General features: G+C 35.6%; 1 protein-coding gene across 1 annotated transcript in view; it reads left to right on the plus strand.

The window, feature by feature from the left end:
• Window positions 1-16,993, plus strand: part of LOC115228916 — a 26,176-nt gene extending 9,183 nt beyond the window's left edge. The window contains exons 4-7 of the mRNA XM_029799371.2: window positions 9,473-9,627; window positions 11,614-11,842; window positions 12,689-12,860; window positions 16,714-16,993. Of these exons, the coding sequence (XP_029655231.1) occupies window positions 9,473-9,627; window positions 11,614-11,842; window positions 12,689-12,860; window positions 16,714-16,911 (754 nt within the window). The 3' untranslated portion in view covers window positions 16,912-16,993. The remainder of the gene's footprint in view (window positions 1-9,472; window positions 9,628-11,613; window positions 11,843-12,688; window positions 12,861-16,713) is intronic.
• Window positions 16,994-17,352: the final 359 nt, after the last annotated feature.

A 17,352-nucleotide genomic window follows, 5' to 3' on the forward strand; every position in this document is an offset into this window, starting at 1 on the left:
AAAGAGGGCAAGCCACGGTACTGGACGAATATATTCTTAAGGCCAACTTTTATTAACCCGCTTGTAGTTCTAGCCTTCTTCACTAATTCTGTTTTCAACCATACTGAATGCCCTATATCTTAGCTATGATAATCCAATCCCGAGCTATATTTGAATCTTATGATAATCCTATGATAATCCAATCCTGAGCTATATTTGAATCTAAAAATAATTGAAACAAAAAATTAATTTATTGAAGTTTTCAAAATCAGATAAAAAATATTACCTAATATTCTGTCTTCGATGGCATTCTTTACTTTAATACAAATATATTTTGCTCTCCCTCGTTTCACGTGTATACATATATTCATATTTTGTATTTAATGTATTGAATATATTTCACATATTTGATGTGTCAGGGCGGCGAACTGGCTCAATCGTTAGCACGTCGGGCGAACTGCCTCGTGGTATTTCGTCTGCCGTTACGTTCTGAGTTCAAATTCCGCCGAGGTAGACTTTGCCTTTCATCCTTTCAAGGTCGATTAAGTAAGTACCAGTTACGCAATGGGGTCGAAATAATCGACTTAATCCGTTTGTCTGTTCTTGTTCGTCCCCTCTGTGTTTAGCCCCTTTTGGGTAGTAAAGAAATTAGTATTTCATGTCTTTACATTCTGAGTTCAAATTCCGCCGGGGTCGACTTTTCCTTTCATCCTTTCGGGGATCGATAAATTAAGTACCAGTTAAACAATGGGGTCGATGTAATCGACTAGCTCCTCCCCCAAAATTTCGTGCCTTGTGCCTAGAGTAGAAAAGAATATATTTGGTGAGTCTAATTTGTTTATCCAATCAACTTGATTCCTCTTTAAGCCTTTCTTTACCTTGTGAAAAAATCCCCCTCTATAGACACCGGAGCCCATGTTTGATTTTTTTTAGCACTATTAGTCTTCTATAGAGAGAGTCTTTGGATGTCATTTGTGAAATCTATATGTATATTTTATGGCACTCCGTCGGTTACGACGATGAGGGTTCCAGTTGATCCAATCAACGGAACATCCTGCTCGTGAAATTAATTTGCAAGTGGCTGAGCACCCCACAGACATGTGTACTCTTAATGTAGTTCTCGGGGAGATTCAGCAAGATTCAGTGTGTGTCAAGGCTGGCCCTTTCAAAAATAAATACAACAAAAACCGGAAGTGAGAAATTTGTGTTGAAAGAGTACAGCAGTGCTCACCAACACCCACTGCCGGAACCTCGAGGAGCTTTAGGTGTTTTCGTTCAGTAAACACTCACAACACCCGGTCTGGGAATCGAAACCGTGATCCTATGATCACGAGTCAGCTGCCCTAACTATTGAGCCATTGCGTCTCCACGAAGTATTTCGCCCGGCGGGCTAACGTCTCTGCCACTTTGCCGCCTTAATTAACAAGGATATGATAGCAGCCATACTAAAGTGATGGAATTATGTTTTATACGCATCAGTATTGATACATTGGAATCCATTAACGGTAAATGGAAGTTTAACTGGTCAGTCAATGGTCAGTTTTATTGAAAAGGTGCAATTTAGATTACTGGTATTAGAACAAAATTATCTTTAAACCAGTTAGATTAACTTGGTCTACAAAAATTCCGGTGATTTTTGTTTTAACTAATCATATAAGTATATATATAATATAATAATTGCGAAAACTAATTTCTGTGTGTCAGTGTGTCACACTTAGACCCCTCTCTCACTATTCAATGACACTCCTACTATTCCTCATGAAACAGTGAGAGTAATAGTAGACATAGAGACGGTGAGGGCGATGGTGAAGACAGAGAGAGAAATAAAAAGAGAGGGAGAGAGAGAGAGAGACAAAGAAATTTAGGGAGCGTTGATGTTTTATTAAAAGTAGTAATGTTGATGGTGGCAGTGGGAGTAATAACAAAAGAGAGAGAAAGAGGGAGAAGAAGTACAGCTTTGTTTAACTTTGTCTCTTTGACGGAAATTCCTGCAGCTGACATACTGAATACTATCGTTTTAGTGGTGACCGCACCGCATCCTGTTTTTCATTATTTTCCCCAACCTAAAAGAGGCCACCACCCTTGAACTCATGTCTCATGCCAGTGGCTATACAATGGTAAAGAACTAACTAAATAAATGGTAAAAGACATTTAAAATTCAAAAGAAATCCCTCCACATCCTTTATCTATCTATCTATCTATCTATCTATCTATCTATCTATCTATCTATCTATCTATCTATCTATCTATCTATCTATCTATCTGTCTGTCTGTCTGTCTGTCTGTCTGTCTGTCTATCCTGTCTGTCTGTCTATCCTGTCTGTCTGTCTATCCTGTCTGTCTGTCTATCTATCTATCCCTCTATCTATCTATCTATCTATCTTCTATCTATCTATCTATCTATCTATCTATCTATCGATCTATCGATCTATCTATCTATCTATCTATCTATCTATCTATCTATTTATCTATCTATTTATCTATCTATCTATCTATCTATCTATCTATCTATCTATCTATCTATCGATCTGTCTGTCTGTCTGTTGGTCTATATCTATCTATCTACCTATCTTTCTATTTATCTATCTCTATGGTGGTGGTGGCGGTAGCCGGGGCAGTCAGTGAAAGAAAGCGATGTGAAAGACTGTGGTGATGGTGGTGGAGGGGAAAGTGACGAAGTCAAATATATTGATGGTGGTGGCGTCAGAAGTCTGAATGATGTGTGTATGGCAGTTGAGGTAGCAACGGTAGTGGCGCTGGTGATAGTCAACAGAAAGAGAAAGAGGGAGAGAGAGAAAGAAGGAGGTTAGACAGAAAATATTGCATTGACCCCTGAACGGGAAGACAAAAGATGTTGTTTATCCTGCAACTTTGCAATAAGTTGTTCATTGCTTGAACAATATCGGTCAAGTTGTAAAAAGATTTAATATGTACTCAATGCATGAAGTGTCGTTGTTGGGCCCAAGGATCGACAGGGCGGCTTTTAAACGAGTGTGTGTGTATATATATATATATATATATATATATATATAGTAAGGAAAAATTTTTTTAAAAAAACAGAATGCTCAAATGAAAGAAAATTTTAATAAAATGAGAAAATGATAAAATATATAAATATATATTTATTCAACCGGTTTTCGTCATGTATGACTTGTCAAGAATATTTATGTTTTAAGAAGTTATTTTAAAATTAGAATGTGAAAAAAAGAAAATTGCATTGTTTTTTGTAAAAGAATAATGATAAAAATGTACAAAAATTAAAAAATAAGTTCTCCGATACATTGTGAGTTCGTTGTGTATGAGTTTTATGGTTGTTTACCAAAAAATTCCTGAGGTGTTAAGATCCAAAGGGATTAAGAGCATGTGATGTGTTGTGTTGTTAAATTCAGCATGTTGCCAGGACAGGAAGTAGTAGTAATTGTGGTCCTGGTTCTTCAGTCCTGTGTTGTGGGTAAGGGGGGAGACAACTCTTTTGAGTCTTCAATAAAACCCAAATTATAAAACTATCATTTTAGCTTCATTTGCATTATCTTTTTTATATAACTTGTTAATAATTATTTTTATAATTCACTTTTCAGTTTTAACACTTTATTTATATTATTTTCTAATAATATAAATCTGCATAGACAATTGCATTTCAAATTGTCATATCATTTATAGTAAAAATGATAGTAATAACAACAATAGTAAAAATGATATTTAAAGAATATAAGTTTTAGCTTGAAGTGATGAATGCATGGTATCTTTATATATTTGTGTTAGTCCATCCATGAAGAGTGAGGTAGAGAAAGGAAGTTTGATCAACGAGGAGTTTGCATATTAAGTTGTGTTTGGAATTTTTTCAATAAAGAGATTCTCCTTGTTAATTCCTCCTGTGTGGTGATCCCGTCTTTACATTGGTAGAAGGGGAATATATAGAATTTGGGGTTTAAGTCTTTAGCACATGAGTCTAAGTGGTCACTCAGTGGAATTTGTCGGTATTCCGGAAGGTTTATTTGTTCTTTATGCACCGTTACTCGTTACGTAACGGGAGACTCGTTTGTCCAACATAATTATGTTGGCAACCAGCGCATGTGAGAACGTAGATAAGGTTCTCGGAGGAACAGGAGAAGTTAGTCTTGATTTTAAACTTCGTACCTTGTTTGAAGGTAAATTCAGAGCCTTCAAGTAGAAAGGGGCAGGTACCACAGTTTGAGCGTGCACATTTTTTTACTGTTGGGGGTGGATTGTGGTGTGTGAAGTTTGGCATTTGTCAAGAGTTTTTTTAAAGATTTGTGTTGCCTTTTGCATTTGAGGATTTTGTGTGTGTATTATAATGTTTTTCATTTTGGGTCTGTTGACAGTAGACTGAGGTTTTGTATGATTGTGGTGTATGCTTCGATATTTTTGGGGTTGTGGGTGGAAATGTATGGAAGTATTTTGAGGTTGTGTGTGGTGTTAGGTTGGGTGGTTTTCAGTGTAGTGTTGTCTAGTTCTTTGGCGCGTTTTATTCCATACTCTATAAGGGTGGAGGGATATTGACGTTGTAATAGTGTTTTTTGAGGTCTTGAAGGCGTATTTCTCGTGTTTTGGATCCGAGACAATGGTGCATACCCTTTTAGCTAAATTGAAAGGGATATTTGTCTTGGTGTGTTTTGGGTGGCATGAACTAAAGAGGAGGTATTGTTGTGAGTCTGTAGGTTTGTGGTAGATGTCTGTTATGATTTGGTTCTTAGGTGTTTTTATAATTAGGAGATCAAGGAATGGGAGATGATGTTTGCTTAATTCCATAGTGAATTGGATGTTGGGATGTATGTTGTTTAGTATGGTTTTGAATTCCAGGAGTTTTTCATAAGGTTCTTTCCATATGATGAAACAATCATCTAAATACCTTTTCCAGTTTTCCATTAGGTAGGTGTGGAAAACATGTCCAATTTCTGGCTTGATATTTCATAGAGTGACAGTTCGAAGTAACCCATTATGAGGTTCGCAAGGACTGGTGCAGCCTTGGTACCCATCGCAATGCCACATTTTTGACGGTAGTGTGTGTCGTCGAAGAGAAAAAAATTGTTTGTCAGAATGAACTTAAGAGATTCTGTAATAAAAGACTTGTTAATGCGGTCAGGGAATGTCTCTGGGTGTTTTTCTAGCCAGAAGTCAATTGCCTCTATACCATACTCGGTGGAATGTTGGTGTAGAGGTTGATGACATCAAAGGATACCAGGAGTGCCTCCTCGTTAACTGTTTTCGGGAGGTGTTTGAGCATGTCCAGATCATCCCTAATGAAACTTTTGATGTGGGTAAGGAAAGGTTTCAAAAGGATGTCTAGGAAGTTACTCAGGCGGTGTGTTTCACAGGAGGTACCAGCCACGATGGGCCTTAGTTTTAGGTCCTCCGGTGCTTTGATGTTGATGTGGATGTCAGTGGAGAGTTTGCAGGCTTCGGTGATGTATTTGTTTTTATGGATTTTAGGAAGGCCATAAAAAAGGCTGGGCTTGCATTTGAAAATGGTGATATAATCCCTTTCTTTTTCTGTGAGTCCCTGACCGTGTTGGCGTATGAGTGTGGTGAGGTTTCTGATTGTTTTTTGCTGTTTGTAGTTGTTAATAACCTCATAGAAAATGTTATTGTTAGCATGGGAACACTAGGTGTTTATAAAATTCCGTGTCCATAAGGACCACAGCACTCCCCTTGTCCGCTTCTTTGATGGTGAGGTTTTTATCCAGTTGTATGTCACGTAGGTTTTCCCATTCTTCCTTACTGAAATTGGATTTTACCTTGGTTTTGCTTGGGGTAAAGGGGAGACTCTGGATGTGTTTACAGAAATCGTCCAGTGTTTTATTTCTCCCTTTTGGTGGTAGGAAGTTGCTTTTATTTCTGATCAATGAATCGTCCCCATTGTTGATATCTGTCAAAGCTTCTGTTAGGCGAAGTTTTCTGCAGAATTCAGAAACGTCATCCTTGACCTCCGGGGGGTTGGGTGTTCTTGGGGTGGGTGTGAATTTCAAACCTCTTGCTAGGATGTTGATTTGGGTGGGTGTCAGTGTTTTGCTGGAGAGATTTATAATTTTTGTTTTCTTATTTTGGGTCTGTGTTAGCGGTGGTGTTGTATTTTTCCCCTCTGTCTAAAAAATGGTTGTTGAGGTAAGGGGTGTATTCTTTGTTAAAGTTCTGGTTGTATGTGTAGGAGTGTTTTTGGGTGGGGAGGTTGGAGGGGGGTAGGTAGTTGTCGTATTTGTGTTGGTATGGGATGCGATGGTGTAAGGATTTGTGAGAAATGCGATGGGTTTGTGGGTGTGTGACTGGTAGATTGTATGGGGGGATGTAGGGGGGTATGTAGTTGTGGTGATTGGGTTCGTGTGGGATGTGAGGGTTTGGAGATCTGTAGGAGATGTGGTAGGAATGTGGTTGTTGGATGGGTGGACTATAGGGGGTTCGTTGGGTGGGGGGGTCTTATATGTATCGGTGTGGGTAGGATGCCTTGTTTGTTATTAGTGTGAAGGAGGGGAGCCTTGAGGGGGGGATAATTTCTAGTGTATGGGAGGTTCTTGAAGGTTCTAATCGGTGGGGGAGGGGTGTTAGAGTGATTGGAAAACCAGTTTTGTGGTGGGTCTTGTTGAGATGTTTCGGGGGGGAAAAGGTTTTTTATATGGTGGGGGGAGGTGGTGTCTGTGTCCTGTAGGAGGGGGTTTGGAGAGTATGTGTATTTGAGGTGCGGTTTGGAATGGTGTTTATGGGGTACAGTGGAAGTCTGTGTTGTGGGGTACTTTTATGAATGGGTTTTTGGATTTATGGTTTAATATGAATTGTGTTTCATAGTTGAGGAAGAAATCTTTGTTGTTTTCCCAGCGTTTGAGGGAGGTTCGTTCTTCCTTTTCACATTCATCTTTCCATAGTTTAATAACAAGTTCGAGGGCTGTTCGTTGGTGTGTGAGGTTAGTTCTAGAAGTATCTCATCGTCTATTTTTGTGTATTTTTGTTCGTGGTTTTGTGCTCTGAGTTTTAGAAGTTCTACTTCGGTTTTCATTTTTTCCAATGTTAGTTTTTCTCTTAGGGAGCGTTGTTTTTCAGGTTCGTCTGGGTGTTTGATTTGGAATTTTCGGGGTAGTATGATAGGGGAGGAGTTTAACCATTTGTCGTAAATTTCAGCTTTGTTTTGGTTTTTGAGCATGTTCCAGAAGAGAAGTTTTCTGTTGTGTAGTTTCTTAGTCCAAGTAGTGATGATCTGGTTTTTAATGCGTTGTGCTGGGGTTGAAATGTGTTCTTTCTGTGTGTTGGGTGGTGTCTGAGGTCTCTTCGGCGTTGAATTGGTAAGTAGAGTTTTCAGTGTAGTGTTGATTTCATTTAGGTTTACATCTATCTTATCCGAAAGTAGAGTTTTCAGTGTAGTGTTGATTTCGTTTAGGTTTACATCAATTTTATCCGAAAGTTGTTGATGATGGTGTTTTCTGAGTTTTCCGGGATTGAAGGAGAAGTTCGTCAATTTTTTTGGAGAATGTAAGTAGATGTGTATTGAGTACTTTGAGTTCTTTTAGAATGGTCTTATTGGTGACTGTCTCTGTAAGAGTGCTCTTGTTTTTCGGAGGCATTCTGAATCACACGTGTGGTAGAGGGTACAGATCAATAAATGGTGGGGTTGTGTTGACCGCACGTGGAGAAATGATAAGTAAGGAAAAATTTTTTTAAAAAAACAGAATGCTCAAATGAAAGAAAATTTTAATAAAATGAGAAAATGATAAAATATATAAATATATATTTATTCAACCGGTTTTCGTCATTGTATGACTTGTCAAGAATATTTATGTTTTAAGAAGTTATTTTAAAAATTAGAAATGTGAAAAAAAGAAAATTGCATTGTTTTTTGTAAAAGAATAATGATAAAAATGTACAAAAATTAAAAAATAAGTTCTCCGATACATTGTGAGTTCGTTGTGTATCTTGAGTTTTATGGTTGTTTACCAAAAAATTACCTTGAGGTGTTAAGATCCAAAGGGATTAAGAGCATGTGATGTGTTGTGTTGTTAAATTCAGCATGTTGCAGGACAGGAAGTAGTAGTAATTGTGGTCCTGGTTCTTCAGTTCCTGTTTGTGGGTAAGGGGAGACAACTCTTTTGAGTTCTTCAATAAAACCCAAATTATAAAACTATCATTTTAGCTTCATTTGCATTATCTTTTTTATATAATTGCTTGTTAACTTAACTTTCAGATTTTAACACTTTATTTATATTATTTTCTAATAATATAAATCTGCATAGACAATTGCATTTCAAATTGTCATATCATTATAGTAAAAATGATAGTAATAACAACAATAGTAAAAATGATATTTAAAGAATAAAGTTTTAGCTTGAAGTGATGAATGCATGGTATCTTTATATATATTTGTGTTAGTCCATCCATGAAGAGTGAGGTAGAGAAAGGAAGTTTGATCAACGAGGAGTTTGCATATTAAGTTGTGTTTGGAATTTTTCAATAAAGAGATTCTCCTTGTTAATTCTCTCCTGTGTGGTGATCCCGTCTTTACATTGGTAGAAGGGGAATATATAGAATTTGGGGTTTAAGTCTTTAGCACATGAGTCTAAGTGGTCACTCAGTGGAATTTGTCGGTATTCCGGAAGGTTTATTTGTTCTTTATGCACCGTTACTCGTTTACGTAACGGGAGACTCGTTTGTCCAACATAATTATGTTGGCAACCAGCGCATGTGAGAACGTAGATAAGGTTCTCGGAGGAACAGGAGAAGTTAGTCTTGATTTTAAACTTCGTACCTTGTTTGAAGGTCTTAATCCCTTCCCTTTGGATCTTAACACCTCAAGGTAATTTTTTGGTAAACAACCATAAAACTCAAGATACACAACGAACTCACAATGTATCGGAGAACTTATTTTTTAATTTTTGTACATTTTATCATTAGTTTTTACAAAACAATGCAATTTTCTTTTTTCACATTTCTAATTTTTAAAATAACTTCTTAAAACATAAATATTCTTGACAAGTCATACAATGACGAAAACCGGTTTTTGAATAAATATATATTTTATATATTATCATTTTCTCATTTTATAAAATTTTCTTTCATTTTGAGCATTCTGTTTTTTTAAAAAAATTTTTCCTTACTTATCATTTCTCCACGTGCGGTCAACACAACCCACCATTTATTGATCTATATATATTATATATATAATATAAAGTTCATCCAAACATGAAAACACAAAGAGAAAACACAACAACGCGAGGACGTGGAACAAATATATTATTATTGGAGGTTCAGGAAGGAAGGGAAGAAGGAGGGTTTTACGTTTCGAGCGGAGCTCTTCGTCAGAAACATAGGAAAAGGAAAGTTCCAGAAAAGGGAAGACGGAGGAAACAAAATCGCAAACGGTACACACGAGGTCACATTTTGAATATATATATATATATATATATATATATATCAATGTATGTATCTAGCTAGCTAGCTATCTACATACACATATACATACCGACGTACATGTATGTATTTATTATTATTTCAGCTCAAACAGAATTAAAATATTTGCTATTTACTGTACAGTATTTAGCGAAATGACTGAAAGTCAACTGCGGCGCAATATCTCCCAAGTTTTGAACAAATCCCAGGCATTGCTTAACATAGGAGTTCAGAAACTTCACTTGAAATTGCTTGATGAACGTAAGTATCGTGTTTCTTATTAATTTTATCACCATTACCGTCATAATTAGCTTCATCAATCACCATTACCATCCTCTTCGTCGTTGTCATCATCATCAACCACAGTGGATGATACCATAGGACACGCACGCACGCGCGCGCATGAACACACACACGCACACAGACTCTCCCTCTCTTCTCTCTCTCTCTCTCTCATACATACAACTATTTATTTACATTTTCTCAAAGCTTGGATAATTTCAATAAATCAGCATTTTATTTTACGCTTTTCCGTTTCTTGTCCCTACGGAATGTTTGTCTTTGCTCATTTTCTTTTTAATTATACCAATTAACCAAGGGCAAAAATGTTTTCTTCTAATTTTGTATAGAAGTAGAAGATGCAGACTCTACTGGGCAGAATAATTCACACAATTCCAGTACTTGCTTTAATTCAAACAAGAAAATTATTTAATGCTGCAAATAATTTTCCTCAGCAGAATTTCATTTTGTTTGAAGTGATCATGTTAATTTTTGAATTAGGATCGATAGATACACACACAGCTTATACGCTTTAACCAATGTCTAAGAGATATACAAGAGGAACAAAGTATGTATATATATAATCCAATGAAGGCGCATGGCTTAGTGGTTAGGGTGTTGCACTCACGATTGTGAGATCGTGGTATCGATTCTCAGATCGATTGTTCTTGGGCGTTGTGTTCTTGAGCAACGCATTTCATTTCACCTTGCTCTACGGTCATTTCGACATCTGACGTGTGGCTCCCGTTGTTCGGTAAGAAATTGTCGAACCGTCATACGTCGTCTAACGACCTGAGAGTCCATCGGAATCCAATGAAAACAAGAAGAGAAAGAAAAGCCTGTAATAGTCTTTAATTATAAGTTACAAATGTTTCCCTAACATTTCCATTTGCATCGCCAGTTCTAAACTTCTAAAAGAAAAATTACGTAATATTTGCGGTTTTAGGCATTGGAGAGGAACTTCCTCAGACTTGCATGAAAGGCGTGCTATTACATTGTGCGTTTAGGTCTGACAGACGCATTTTTACTTGTTACAGGCACTTCACTGTGGCCACGCTGGAGCACCACCTTGAAGAGTGTTAGTCGAAGAAATCGATCCCAGGAGTTATTCTTTGAAAGCCTAGTGCTAATTCTATCTGTCGCGGTCCTTGGAATTTTCCGAAGGATTCCTGGTATTGTAGTGAAAAGGGAGATAATAGAGGGGTAGGCAGTATGTTGACGTTTGAATTGCGAGTTGCGATTCGAGTCTGTATCAGTATCATGGGTCATATATAAATATAAAAGTCTTTACAAATTGTTATTTCTGGTGATATTGACCAAGACTTTTGATTCTCAGTTACATTCTCATAAATGACCAGCTCAAATTTTTTCCCAAATTAAGCATTTCTTATCCAGAAAATCAAACTCATTTCAACCTTCTTTAATCAGCATCTACCTCTTTGAACGACTTCTTGTATGTCGCTGTTATACATGTCCATAATTTGCACATATCTCAGTCGGAAAGTATTTCTTTCCTATTATATCATGGAAAGTTCATGGTGAACCACTTTCGAGCGAAATCATTAATAGATCGGTGTTAAAGTCATGCCTGGCTTGCCTCAAGGGGGATAATATTTCGAAAATGTCCGATATTTTTAATATTTTTGATAGCGTAAGAGAATATCGCTCTCCATATGTGTTTCTAACACTTCATGGCACATGGTTCTCAAATCAGCCAGCACGTCCAAACTATTTATTTACAACAGCAACTGCTGCTGCTACTGCTATTTCTACTACTACTACTACTACATCAACAATACCAACATCACAACACCACCACTATCACAACCACCACCACCACCACCACCACCACCACCACCACAACCAACACCAATACCACTACCAACACCGCCATCACTTTTGCATCTAATATTTCAGCTCAGAGCAACTGTAATTCCCTTAAATTTCATGTTAAATTTTCCATTGCAGGAAACATCGACAGTATTTTGGAGGAGGTTTTAGATGTATCCCAGAAATCAGTGTATTTCAAAGAAGATGTTGAATTGGCTGTAGACCTTCACGAGAAAATGGTGCCACTTGTATCGAAAGTGTCGGCCAATATAACTTTGAACCACACACTTCGTAGTATCAACAATTTGTTAAACATACCAGAGGAGGTTCTGGCCGAGACAGAACAAGAGAATAGAAGTGCCAACAGGTAATATTCAAATCACTTTTGGTAGTAGTAGTAGTAGTAGTAGTAGTAGTAGTAATAATGGTGGTGGTGGTGGTAGTGGTAGAATAATATAATAATAATAATAATAATAATAATAATAATAATAATAATAATAAAATAATAATAATAATGATGATAATGATGATAATATAATAATAATAATAATAATAATAATAATTATAATAATGATAATAATAATACCAGCAGATGACAACGTGTCTCTACAAGAAATGGAGAAACTTTCAAAATACAAGGACCTGGAAATAGAGGTAACTCGAACGTGGAATCTAAAAACAGAAACAATTCCTATCATAGTGAGCGCATTAAGTATGATGTAAAAAACATTCAGACAAATACATAAGAAAAACACCAGGACTAACAAATATACATAACTTACAGAAAATAGTACTACTAGGCACACTGCACATACGTAAAACACATTCAATAAAGTAACCATAAGAGCGTCACAGCAAACCACAGCACATACCCAAGGCACACATAGCTGCGCTCGATAGTGAAGTGAAAGCACGTTATAAAAATAAGACTACTGAATAATAATAATAATAATAATAATGATGATGATGATGATGATGATGATAAGAAGAAGAAGAAGAAAAGTAAAAAGAAATAGATCCCGCGGTCATATATGGAGCGGCATAAATAATAAAAGTTGTTGCATCAATGCTAACAACAACAACAGAAGTATTAGAAGCAAGAGTAGCATGCAAAAATTTGTTAAGCGAAATAATTAGTGTAATTACACCTAAAGCTAATTACGTATTCGAAACACATTGTTAATGGAAAGTCGTTTTCTTGATTTCCTCACAGATTGCTGCATCTTATACAAGAAATCCCAGAAAAGATTCCACTGGAGGAGCAGCAAGTCACAGCTATCTATTCTAATCTTGGTATTGGTGTTGCCAAAGTGAATCCGGACGCATTCGATGGTCTTTTCTATGGGGTTTCCTACGGAACCAATGAACCAAGAAGAAAAACAATGGTACTAAACGTTCTCATGATTACTCTCTTGTTCTAAACACCCAAGTTGATAAAATACATTAGAATGGAATATAATTACGTTTATTGTTATGTAAAGTAAGACAAGATGTCTATGCATGTATCTATCTACCTGTCTGTCTGTATACAATCTATCTATCTATCTATCTATCTATCTATCTATCTATCTATCTATCTATCTATCTATCTATCTATCTATCTATCTATCTATCGATCGATTTATCTATCTATCTAGTTACCTACCTACCTACCTACCTACCTACCTACCTACCTACCTACCTACTACCTACCTACCTACCTACCTACCTACCTACCTACTACCTACCTACCTACCTACCTACCTACCTACTACATACATACCTACTACCTACCTACCTACCTACCTACCTACCTACCTACCTACCTACCTACCTACCTACCTACCTACCTACCTACCTACCTTTCTCCTTGGTTCCTTCCTTCGAATTCGGTGCGTGTGTATATTTGATGAAATAGTTTGACTTTAGCGTCTCGTTACAGCGTGCGGCTTTACTTATCGTAATCACCCTATTGTGATAATGCATTTAAAAAAATTATATACCTCGTATTAATTTTTTCCGTAATTGATTTTACAAGGTGGCTACTTAATAAAATATAAATTTTATCCTTACATTCTATATATGTATATATATATATATATATATATATATATATATATATATATATATATATATATTATATATATATATATATTATATATATATTAGAAAAACATTTTAGCAATCAAATATGAACAATTAAATTACACCATCTAGAAAATTACATATAATAGAAATTAAAAATAACATATATCCGAAATTAAAGTAAATTGCAAAAAAATAATAGAAACGTATATATTTGGTAGAATAACGACACGTGTTTCGTGACCATATTTAAGAAATGATTATAGTAAAAAAATTTAATAATAGTAGTAGTAAAATCACTTCGATATAAATATTGCCACCCATCAGGTTAAAATAAACTAGAATAATAAAATAATCACTTAATAAATATACTTTAATATATATATATATATATATATATATATATAAGATACTAAATATACATTAAGTGAAAACTAAAAACAATTTTTTAAATTATTCAATACTTTAAAATTAATTAATATACACAATGCTAGTACAGGCCATTAATATCGTAATGAAAATAAGAAATGGTTCAAATATAGACAAACTCATTAAATAAGCTAACTATATAATTAATATATATGTGTAGTATCTATAGATTTAATAAATCACTCAATAATATAATTGACTAAATATCAATTAATATAATACCTAATTATCTTAAATTTCATACTACATAATAAATTTACCAACTAATACTTAAATAATATATTGTGTAACAAAATTAATTCTCAAATTAAATTAAATGTAATACGTTAGATCCTTTTATAAAAAAATCTAAATAAATAGGTTTAATAATTAATATCTATCGTAACTTATAACTATCAAAAATTATTTACTAATGGAAAGTAAGAAACATTTAAGCCCCATAAATTAAAGAAAGGTGCAAAAATATTAGAAAAAATGAACAATACACTATGAAGATATTCAACCACAACCAACAGTCCACTACAAATCCAGTCAATGACAATAATAATAATAACAACAACAATCAAACTCAAAATAATACAGGATCCAAATAATATTGATAAACAATATATATTACGATGTTCAACGATTAAATTGATCTAGCTGGATTTTAAATGTATAAAAATATGTTTTAGCGTCTTATTAATATACCCAATGCTATAACTAGTCTTGAATAATATATAATATTCTCCCTAGAGCGAAGGCAGGAGAGATATGCGGTGATATACATGTGGAAAATCCTGGAGGGTCTTGTCCCAAACTTTGGCATTCAAAGTTACCCCAACCGCAGAACGGGGCGCCAATGCATGGTGCCAAAGATTCCAACATCACAATCAAAGTACAGGTCCAGATACTGCAACAGCTTGGGTTTCAGAGGACCACAGCTCTTTAACATCCTCCCTAAATGCCTGAGAGACTTACATGGTGTGGATGTGGGTTTCTTTAAAACTAAACTGGATCTCTTCTTGTCGGGGGTCCCAGATGAACCTACCTCACGACAGGAGACACAGATGCGGGCAGCGGCATCGAACTCCCTTGTTGACCAAGTGACACGTATCAGAGGTGGATTCACATATTAGTGTAGCTCATTCAGCGGTGGTGCCCCAGCATGGCCGCGGCCTTCGGGCTAAAACATTTTTAAGGATTTAAGGATTTATATACTAGCAGTATCACCCGGCGTTGCGGTTTGTTTAGACCCTTTAGAATTGGAATTTTTGAAAAGTAAAAATTTGGCAGTATGTAGCTTGTTATTCTCTTTAAGTGAAATACACCGAAAAATGGCGACACAACAGTGAAAAGATCGTAAAAAATAGGGATTTTCATAGAAAAAAGGCACCTTTTTGATGTAAATAATTTTTGGTGTTAACATGGTCCGATTTGAATATTTTCTTCCACGGAAGGAAGAGTTAGCCTTCTTCTATCATACTCTCATATATATATATATATGTATATATGTATGTATGATATATATATATATTATATATATATATTAATACGAAAAACCCTCTAGGCTACATCCCGAAAATTCCTTTCTTTGACGAATTTCTACAATGTTTACGGCGATTCCTTTTTATATCTTGATTTTTTATTTTTCATGCAATTTACGCATGCTTGCGCGCGTGGTGAACACAGTTTACGTCAAACAGCTGACTGAGTAAAGTTCACTATTCAATGCATGGGATAAGCTCTAAACAAACACATTATCGATTTTTGCACTTGCGAGATGAATTTCGGAACAGAAATAGCGCAGTTCAATTTTCATTCGCCTAAACTTTAAGTGACCCATTTTTGCTGGTTCTACGATTTGTTGGCTAGGAGGAGATGTGCCGGGAATTTAAACACACAGACACACACACAGACACACAAGTTGAGTTTTATATATATAGATATATATATATGTACATATATATATATATATACATATCAACCACATAAAAAAGATGAACAATATAACAATAATTAGAGCATACATTCATACTGCATTATTTTTCTGATCATTTGCTTCATCAGAAAAATATAAAAAGTTTGTGCATGTTTCAGCTAAATACATTATCATGTGTAATTGTGTGTAGCAAATGGAGTACACGGGTGTATTTGGTTTTTTGTATGTATGCTTGTTACAAAACGTTTCAGGAATATTGTTATATTTCGGAATGGTCATTTTGCCAGTTTAGCCAATAAGATTAAGATTAATGTAATAAATAAATAACACTGAAGCAAAGTAACACCAAATATATAGTGCGTGTGTTTTTGTTGGCTAAACTGGCAAAGTGACCATTCCGAAATATAACAATATCTGTTTCAACACACGACTTCACATAAAAAATCTTGCACAACAAATATATAAACGTTTCAGGAATAAATAGTAGAAAATTATGTCATTGGTTGAAAATAATGGGAATTTGTACAAAATACTTCTGTCTCCATTTCACTGCGATCCCAAGACAAGAAAGCGATCGAGGCAGAATGTAGAAAATTATTGAATAGACCAATAATTAGTTGACCGACGTAGAAACCCCAATGGTTGCTTGTGTATGAGATAATGGCAGTGTATGATACTGGTAGTTTGAGATATTATGTTACTTGCAATGTTGTAGTCGTGTAGTGGTTATGGAAGAAGAGGTTACAATAATAGTAGCAGTAGCAACTGTAGTAGTGTTATTTATTCTTTATTGATTTCAATTTATCTTTCTTTTTCTCCACCAGATATACGACTCACCAAATCCCGACCAACAAGAAGCAGATGCGAAGATCATGGCATCTATTTCATTACCAAGGAGTTTATTAAAACATCTGAAAGACGAAGAAAGGTCATCCGTTTCGCGGATAACTTTTTTCTCCATGCGGGACGATAAGCTATATAGGGTATGGAACAAAAACGGACATTTTTCATCTTCTTGTTGACAGGAGAATGTTTGGATGCATTGAGGCTCTTTTTGATAATAATAGAAACAATACTAATGTAACATAACTGCCAATGTTTATGTGAATATACTCATCTATATATGAGAGCATGTGTGTGTGAACAATTTATTATGCATATAGAAACTCAGGAGAGAAGGCGGCGAGCTGGCAGAAACGTTAGCACGCCAGGCGAAATGCTTAGCAGTATTTCGTCTGTCGTTACGTTCTGAGTTCAAATTCTGTAACAGTTACGCACTGGAGTCGATGTAATCGACTTAATCCATTTGTGTGTCCTTGTTTGTCCCCTTTGTGTTAAGCCCTTTTCGCCTGCCGTTACGTTCTGAGTTCAAATTCCGCTGAGGTCGACTTTGCCTTTCCTCCTTTCGGAGTCGATTAAATAAGTATCAGTTATGCACTGGGGTCGATGTAAGCGACTTAATC

Source organism: Octopus sinensis, unplaced genomic scaffold (genome assembly GCF_006345805.1).
Source record: "Octopus sinensis unplaced genomic scaffold, ASM634580v1 Contig11372, whole genome shotgun sequence".
In the NCBI taxonomy this organism is placed as follows: Eukaryota; Metazoa; Mollusca; class Cephalopoda; order Octopoda; family Octopodidae; genus Octopus; species Octopus sinensis.